At 42.4% G+C, this 8,558-nt stretch overlaps 1 protein-coding gene across 6 annotated transcripts; it reads left to right on the top strand.

Moving 5' to 3' along the window:
• The first annotated feature begins 1,717 nt into the window (after positions 1 to 1,717).
• Positions 1,718 to 8,183, top strand: akap17a (A kinase (PRKA) anchor protein 17A). Of its 6 annotated transcripts, none has more exons than XM_019268055.2 (7): positions 1,718 to 1,936; positions 2,457 to 2,808; positions 3,004 to 3,222; positions 3,408 to 3,620; positions 5,248 to 5,396; positions 5,531 to 5,771; positions 6,709 to 8,183. In XM_019268055.2, exons 2-7 carry the CDS (start codon positions 2,482 to 2,484, stop codon positions 7,579 to 7,581), a joined length of 2,022 nt encoding a protein of 673 aa, XP_019123600.1. In that variant the 5' UTR covers positions 1,718 to 1,936; positions 2,457 to 2,481; the 3' UTR covers positions 7,582 to 8,183. The 6 variants fall into 6 exon arrangements, with proteins under 6 accessions (XP_019123600.1, XP_019123599.1, XP_019123602.1 ...); XM_019268054.2 differs by having other exon boundaries at positions 2,460 to 2,808; XM_019268057.2 differs by lacking the exon at positions 1,718 to 1,936 and adding an exon at positions 2,000 to 2,097 and having other exon boundaries at positions 2,460 to 2,808.
• The last annotated feature ends 375 nt before the right edge of the window (positions 8,184 to 8,558 follow it).

Below are 8,558 nucleotides of genomic sequence, written 5' to 3' on the forward strand. Positions count from 1 at the left end.
TTGTAAAACCATATGTGACCCGGGTGAAGAAGTAGCAGATCTAAGTAAATCATACATTTTATATATAGATTAGAATTAGTGACCCTTAATGTGTAAACATCATTTTAATGTTGCAGCTGGTAAAAGTAGGGCTTATTTTAACTACTTAAAAGATAGATAGTCTGATGATTGATCCCACACCTGGGAAATTCACTCGTTACATAACACAACACAACAAGACAAAACACACAACACAACACAAAAAGAGTGATAGATAGAAAAATTAAGAGACATAATAAGAATACAAAATAAGACTTATATACACTATATACACCTTTCACATATGTAGATATGTTTAAATGATAATTTGCAGAAATAACTGCACAGTTTATATATGCAATCAAAAAATGTAGTAAAAAGTACAATATTTGCCTCCAAAATGGATCGATACGGCTAGGATAGAAGAGGTCTTCCATCAGACATTATAACAAAATAAAACAATCTGCACATTGCACATAATGTATATCCATCTATACCATCTATCCATTGTTCTGTTTTTTTGTTGTTTTTTTGTCAAATCGTACTGCATCTATGCTGTTGTAATGTGTGTGCAATTTGAACTGAACAGTGGAGTACACTTAAAAATAAAAATACTCAGGCAAAGTACAAGTACCTCAGACCTGTACAGCACTTTAGTAAATGTACTAAGTTGAACTAGTGAGTTGAATTCATAATCTTTAGGTGACTTCTGCCATACTCTACACACACTGTCATATCTTCATTACATTACACCTGTAATTTTTTTATTGTTTACAAGTAGCTCAGTCCATAGAGACTTGGGAAACAGAGGGCGGCTGGTTTCAAGTCCAGTATGAAACAAAGTATGGTGGTGACTGGAGGGGTGCGTTCACCTGAGCTCTGCAGAGGTGCTCTTGAGCAAGGCACCGAACCCCTCAACTGCTCGCAGGGCGCTGCTCTGGGTGGCTGCCCATCACTCCACCATCTCTCTCAACATTTGCATGTCTTGAGCCCTTTTGTGTGTGGTGTGTGTGATTGTATTTGGGTTGAAATGCATGTAAAAAAAAGAAGTGGATGGATTAATAAAGTATCTCTTCTTCTTCTTAATGTATTCATTTCACTCTGTCCATACGTTAATACTGTATATACTTATATACATATCATATGTTGGTGAGTTGTGGGGGAGGAGCTGGACACTCTGACGACCGTGGCAGAGAGGAGGATGCTGTCCAGGCTTCAGTCCATATTGGACAATGTCTCACACCCTCTCTACGACAACACTGCCTCGCAGAGGAGTCCTTCAGCAGAAGACTCCTCCACTTAGATGCAACACAGAGGGACACAGGAGTCATTAAACCTACAACGCCTCCCTCAGAGAGTCAGACACACGTCCTTCTGTAACTGACACAAACAATCACTTTTTGCACATTATTTAACAAATTTGATCTTTTATATACCTTTATATATGTATAGTTTATATATATATTTATATATCGTTCTTAATAGATGATTACTTGTTTAACATATGTTGTTTTTGTTTGTTTGTATACCTGGAGTATTGTAACAAAAAATAAAAGTATTTCTGATTTTTATCTGCACTATTGTTCATATGTACACTACTATTTTGCACTTGTGGTTAGATGGTTAGATCATTGTCTCAGTGCTCATGTGCATTGACAATAAAGTTGAATGTAGTGTAAGATCTTCCACAGGGTGTCACTGTTTTGAAATGAGGTCGCTGATCTGCTGCTGCTCGTTGTTTCAGTCGGGTCAAAGTTTACTACACACGGAAGTGGCATGTACTGTAGTCTCGTCTCGGGTTTGTCGAGTTTTGTTTTTTATTTTATTTTCTTTCTGCAGTCTTCACGGATCTCCATGAATCAACACAACACGTTTGTTGGTTTGTTTTTCTTTTAGCAGGAGGGCTAACGGATGTTAGGTAAGGCGGCAGTAACTGTAGCAACGAAGCTCGTCGCCTAGAAACAACAATAACGCTGCGTGTTTTCAGCTTTTTAAATAGCATAAGTCATTTGTTTAAGTCTCCTCTCAGGGTTTATGACATCACAGCTGGTTATATATGTTATATTAAAGCTTCAGCACGTAAGTCACAATGGTGTTAGCTTTAAATGAGCTCACATTCATAATGTACGATGATGCTATTGCTAAACAGCTAATAAATGCTAAATGTTATCTTTAGCCGGCCAGTTTATTTTTTGTTTTTTTTTAAAGATGAGTTAATAAATCAGATGTTTGAATCAAAATAACAGGCCAACTAAACGTCTAGGTTGGTTTGCTCGTTAATAAGCTTCAAAAACAGCTTAAATAACGGTTTGTTATGTGTTTTTGTGCAACAACATCCAACTGTCGGTCACTATTTTTTGGTTTAAACCTCCAAAAAAAAAAAAAAATAGTTGTTTTAATTCAAACATCTGCTAACAGTCTTTACTGTCTCTGTCCAGCAGCTAACCTCTCCTGTCTGCAACAATGACCACCATCGTCCACGATACTACAGAGGCGGTGTGCCTCTCCTCCGAGTACAACCTGTACCTGAAGCCCATTGCCAAAATGACCATAAGTGTGGCTCTGCCGACGCTCAAGCTGCCAGGCAAGAGCATTTCCAACTGGGAGGTAATGGAGAGGGTGAAGGCCATGGTCGCCCCGGATCAGTTTTCAGCCCTGCGCATCTCCAAGAGCACCATGGACTTCATCCGCTTTGAGGGCGAGGTGGAAAACAAGACGGTGGTGAAGGGCCTGCTGGCCCGTCTGGATGGGAAGAGCATCAAACTTAGTGGATTTACGGACGTACTGAAGGTAAGGCTGATGTTGTAGTAGAGCACAAATCTCGTGGTGAAATGTTGTCTGGAATATCAGCGTCCAAAATGACCATAAAGTTTAAATAAAGCTTGATTTGTTGCAGTATTAGACTGCAATAGTTTTATCAACTTGTGTCTAATAAACCGTCAACCGAATGTTTATTAACCCTTCTTTCCCCCCTTTTTTTCTCAGGTTCGTGCAGTAGAGAATAAAGTGGACTTCCCTACACGTTACGACTGGGATTCCTTCTTCCGCGACGCCAAGGACATGAATGAAACTCTGCCGGGAGAGAGGCCTGACACCATCCACCTGGAGGGACTTCCCTGCCGCTGGTTCAGCCAGAAGGACAGTCCGTTTCCAGACCGGCCTTCTGAAGAAGTCCTCATTGTTGTGTTCCAGACATTTGGCAAGGTAGTACATGTTTCAGTTTGTCTATATTTAACAGGAAACTAGAACACAGGATTCAGGTTGTAAGACAAAATGACTGTGTTGTGTCCATCGCTGCAAACATACCATACCATGCAGGAAGTTAATAAAACTGTGCAGCTATGATTGTTTGCATTAAGTGAACTTATTTGATTTGATTGATTTTATAGGTGCGAAATGTTGACATCCCCATGCTGGACCCGTACCGGGAGGAGATGATGGACAAGAACTTCAACACATTCAGTTTCGGCGGTCATCTGAACTTTGAGGCTTATGTCCAGTACCAGGAGTACTGCGGCTTCAGCAAGGCAATGGACACTCTGCGTAGCATGAAGCTGATGCTCAAAGGAGAAGACGGAAAGGCAGTGGCCTGCAATATCAAGGTACAGCGGGCTTTTATACATGGTAATGGTTCTGGCAAGAAGACAGTAAGGGATTATTTCTTTTCCCGATTATTCAACTGAACTTTTGAAATATTTCCCCCCAGAATTCAACCCATGTTGGGTCTGAAATGAAGCCAACAAGTTAATCTCCATAAGCCCCCGTATTAAAATGTTAAAATTTTTATATATGTACAGCCAAGTACAAGGAGGCTTCACAACGCCTCGTCAGAAGCCCGTGGATGACATCACAAACACTACGTCCATATATCATGCTGTCTTTTCCCAATAAGATAAATATTGTCTCTGTTTCTTCTTCTTCTCTGCACACGTTAAATTCAGTGTCTCAGCCTGGCAGGCCGATGCAGTGCACGTAGTCTAAAGGTGTTATAATGCAGAAGAATAGAGTGGAGCAATATTTGTAGCTATGTTACTGGAAGAATCCTAAAAAGCTTGAAAAATTGAAAATGGCTCAACTTTTACCGCAACACACAACCACACAATAAGTCATTGCAACGTATTGCATTAGCCAATTAAATACTCGCAAAAGTCAGGCGCGGTCACCGTTGTTAAGATGGAGTTAAAATAATTTCCCCTGACTCTCCATGGTTATGAAATCCTTTCTCACAGCATTATAAAGCGCTTTGCAGTGATTGCACCTGATAAACCTGCAAACTCATGGAATTATTTCCAAAGCTGCCGTCCCTGTGTCATATTTCATTTTTGTTTCCGACACCTGCGGCCACATGCTCCCACCAACGCAGATCTTTTAACCGCGTGGTTATTTTTGGTCTGATTGAGCACCGAGGGCACGTCGCGGATCTGCAAGTCTCCCATTTTGTGCACAAGGCCACCAATGAATTGCAACTGCTGTTGTGTGATGTTGCACATAGGCAGATTTTAGCAATTAGATTGTGTCGTGAGTCACATAGCAGCTTTAAGACCTTTTAGTGGAATGAGAATTAAAGCCGTGTCATCGTTATTTCCAATGTAATGAATGTAGGGGAGAGCCGGGTCTCTTAATCCTCAGAATAAAGCTTCACTTTGAAATCTAAATTAGAGCAGAAGAAGCAAAGGAGTGTCTGTATAGAAGAAACGAGGAACTAAACGAAGAAGTTGAAAGCAGGTTCTATTACTAAATAACATGAATACGCAAAAAAGGTATTTAATAATCTCACCAGCTCGCCTGAATATGAAGGGTTTTATTTTACTTCAGTGTGAAAAAGAGTATTGAAAATTATGACCCTCATAAGCCTATTGCACTGAGGCACCGTGGTATTTAACAGACAAATTATTACTTTATCAAACACATTACTGTGGATCGTAATGTCAGCGTCGAGCTTTTTGTAATAAATATTTTATGCCATCTCTTCTTCACTGGAAGGAATGCTCTATACCAGAATATCCTAAACCTCAAACACCCATTTGTTAGAAATGTCAGACATTATTTTACCATCTCACTTACACAAATGTGAGTCTGCGTTTATTGGATAGGCAGACGTTACCATACCGCAACACAACAGGTGTAAAAGATGAGTTAAAACTAAATCATCACAGATGTCCAAACGTTGAAACAAAAGAGACGACTTTTACAAGACGCCTTTTGTCTGTGTCTATGCGTTTTCCTCAGGTGACCTTTGACACCAGCAAGCACCTGAGCGAGTCGGCTCTGAAGAGGAGGAGTCTGGAGAGGCTGAAGTTACAGGAGCTGGAGCGGCAGAGAGAGGAGCAGAAACGACGCGAGAAGGAAGAGGAGGAGCGGCGCAAGGAGGAGGAGAGGTATGATGGCTTATAAAATAGAAATGAAGAGCTAGTTTCTGATGGAGGAAGACTCCAGAAGATTCACAAACCTGTGAATCAGGGCAGCGACATATTCACAGATGACAATTTACTTTTTTTTTTTGTTTGTTCAGGAAACAGAAGGAGCAGGAAGAGGAGGAGAAGGAGCGGAAGAAGGAAGAGAGGCTGCGAAAGCGAGAGCAGAAGATGCGGGAGAGGGAGGAGAGGAGGAACCTGAAGAGGGTGAGGCGGCAGCAGGAGGAGGAGCAGAAGAAGCTGCAGATGAAGATCGCCATGGAGGAGAGGAGGCTGCTGCTGGCTCAGCGCAACCTGGAATCGATTCGGCTCATTGCCGAGCTGCTGGCCAGAGCCAAGGTACGGCGTGTACACAAATATACACAAAAGATCTCCGAGTGGGTACACACATGTCCCATGCACACATTAAATAAATATCTACAAATATGTTGTTTTACTTTGGGGCCATTGATGTTGGGGTTCATTTTTAAGTAAGCAGTTTTACACTTTTATAAAATGTACTTATTTGATTTGTTCCCAAAAGGTAGATGAGAAGATGGATTCCACTCCACACTATTTCCACACTATTTGTCCATTAAATATAAAGACAACACTTGAAGAAGTTTATGCTCCAAAAAGTAGTCTGGTACCTAACCACCCCTCAAACCTCGACTTGTTATTTTTTTTACAAAATTTGCAGTTTTAAACAAAATGAAAACTGGGAAGGGGTGAGCATTACAGTCACGGCCAAATATATTGGCACCCCTGCATTTCTGTCACATGATTGTAACCCACAGTGAGCTTCGTACACTTTGGAGTTTTGGATCACTGCTCCAGATCTTTCAGACTTGATGGGTTCCTTCTCACAAATTCTATTTTGAGATCTCTCCACGGGTGCTCTGGGATTTAGATCTGGACTCATTGCAGGTCCCTTCAGAACTCTCCAGTGACAGAGGTGTAAGAAACTCACTGATGGTTACAGGAGCAGATTGATTTCAGTTGTTCCTCATTAAGTTGAGGGTGCCAATAATTTTGTCCGGGTTGATTTTTGGAGTTTTGTCAAAGATATCTTTTTTTCTCCCTTCCACAAAAGAATATAAGCAGAGTTGTTTCCTCCTTTTTCACAAGAGTAGAACCTTTTTTTAATTTGATACCGCTCGATAAAGATGCTCAACATTATTAAAATTACACTGTAATGCTGATTCATATAAGCCCAGAGTTCTCTCTCTCTTTCTTTTTCTTTTCAAATTTACGGTTTCTCTTATCGTTACTAATGTCGTGTCCTCCTCCTCTCCAGGCCCTGAAGCAGCAGCAGCAGGCGAAAGAGAGGGCAGAAAGGGAGGAACAGGAAAGGCAGGAGCAATCTCGACAGAAGGAGGAACTCGCTCGTCTGCAGCAGCTAGAGGCCTGCCGACGCAAGCAGGAAGAGGAGCTCCGGAGGGTGGAGGTGGAGAAGGAGCGCGCACTGGAGCTCCAGCGCCGAGAGAAGGAACTAAGGGAGAAGCTGCTTTGCAACCTGTTGAAGAAGGGCAGCAGTAAAACACCAAGACCTCCAGGCATGCAGGACCAGGCCGGGCCCGTAACGAGTGAGGAGGCCTCAGATCCTGGTGGCAGTGATGGGATGTTGGGAATTCTCGGCCGGGTGAACGGAGTCAAAGCAGTTGAGGGCAAAGAGAAGCAGGAGCACTCCCAAGTTTTGGGAAAAAACAGGGGAAGAGAGGACAGAAAGAAAGACCGGGAAGGAAGGAGAGAAGAGGTGGCGAGGAGCAGGCACAGCAGGGAGCGAGCAAGAGACCGCTCACACCGAGAGAGGAGCTCCTCATATAGCCGGGGGAGGAGGAGGCGCTCCCACAGCCACAGCAGGAGACAAAGGAGCTCCAGCCGCCGGAGGAGCTCTAGTCGTCATAAGAGGAGCTGCAGACACCATGGCGACAGGAGGCGCAGCCATAGCCACTGCAGCAGGAGCACAAGCTCCAGCCAGGACAGGAGCCGGAGCAGCAGCGGGAGGAGTTACAGCAGAGGGAGGAGCCGCCGTAGTCACCGCAGATACAGCAGAGGAAGTTCGAGGGGCAGCAATAAAAGCAGAGGGCGGAGGAGTCACAGCCATTACAGCCGAAGATACAGGAGACACAGCAACAGTAGAGACAGGAGCCACTCCAGACGGCGATGATCTCATCAATACCAGTTTATTGATTGATTCTAGATTTACACCTGAATAAATCTATGAGTAAAAGTAAAATCACCTCCACAGAATTAACTGTCCCGACATATGTAAGTGTACATGTATGTGTAAAGCATGTAAGTTGTCACAGTTGATTCAAAGGAGATGAGTTTACCTTTTTAGTTTGTTTTTTTTTCTCCTCACATTTCATCGCTTTCGATCGAAGCTGCTGACAACTATTAATCTGTCCGTATACACAATATGTGTTTACAACAGTTTGAAGGCGTAAACCACTAAATGTACTGTTTGGTTTCTGGAATATTGTCTTTGCTGTGTGTGAAAGACATTTGAAATACCTTAAAGCTCACTTGGAATGACAGGAATAAACATAATAGGGCATTAAAATGATAACCATTGATACTCATCATGATAGAAGTTAAGAACACTGGCAGATAAATTAAAAGCTAAACAGGCCCCACTGTAATTGCAGATTGACACGCCAGTCTAACTGGTCGAAAGCCTGTTCATGACTTTGATTTTCTGCAAGCGAGTTTTCTTTGTGCATGAATGACAGTGAGCGATAGAAAGTGACAGAGAGCAAGTTGTGTTTATTTAGATGTGTGGCGTCCTGACATGTAATCAGCACGAAGTTACGGCTGCCATAAAATTTTAAGTGGACGACTGCTGTTCCGTTACAAATGTGAAATGTCCACAGACTGTAGAAACATACCTCTGTGTTTAGGCTGAGCTGCAGACAGCCTGAAACATCTCGTGGAATTCTCCTAAAGTATTTGCTGCTTTGCTCACGAGCGGCTCGTAAAAACACAACTGAGTCTGAGATTTGTTGTCGAGCTCATCAGAACAGCACCGCGATGATCGCACAGTTTCACCTGAACAGAGACGGATTCATTCTAGTTTTATTTCAATTTTAACATTTGGATGACTTTTGTTTTGAAACAAAGAAATATAAATGTCGAGTCTGAGTT

The sequence above is a fragment of the Larimichthys crocea genome, chromosome XVIII (assembly GCF_000972845.2).
Source record: "Larimichthys crocea isolate SSNF chromosome XVIII, L_crocea_2.0, whole genome shotgun sequence".
In the NCBI taxonomy this organism is placed as follows: Eukaryota; Metazoa; Chordata; class Actinopteri; family Sciaenidae; genus Larimichthys; species Larimichthys crocea.

What these genes read in the sequence shown, in the direction of transcription:
- akap17a (XM_019268055.2), top strand. Translation starts at nt 2,482, where the DNA reads ATGACCACCATCGTCCACGATACTACAGAGGCGGTGTGCCTCTCCTCC. An exon ending in CAGTGGCCTGCAATATCAAG is followed by an intron (nt 3,621 to 5,247) that starts GTACAGCGGGCT and finishes CGTTTTCCTCAG; the next exon opens with GTGACCTTTGACACCAGCAA. An exon ending in CGGCGCAAGGAGGAGGAGAG is followed by an intron (nt 5,397 to 5,530) that starts GTATGATGGCTT and finishes TTGTTTGTTCAG; the next exon opens with GAAACAGAAGGAGCAGGAAG.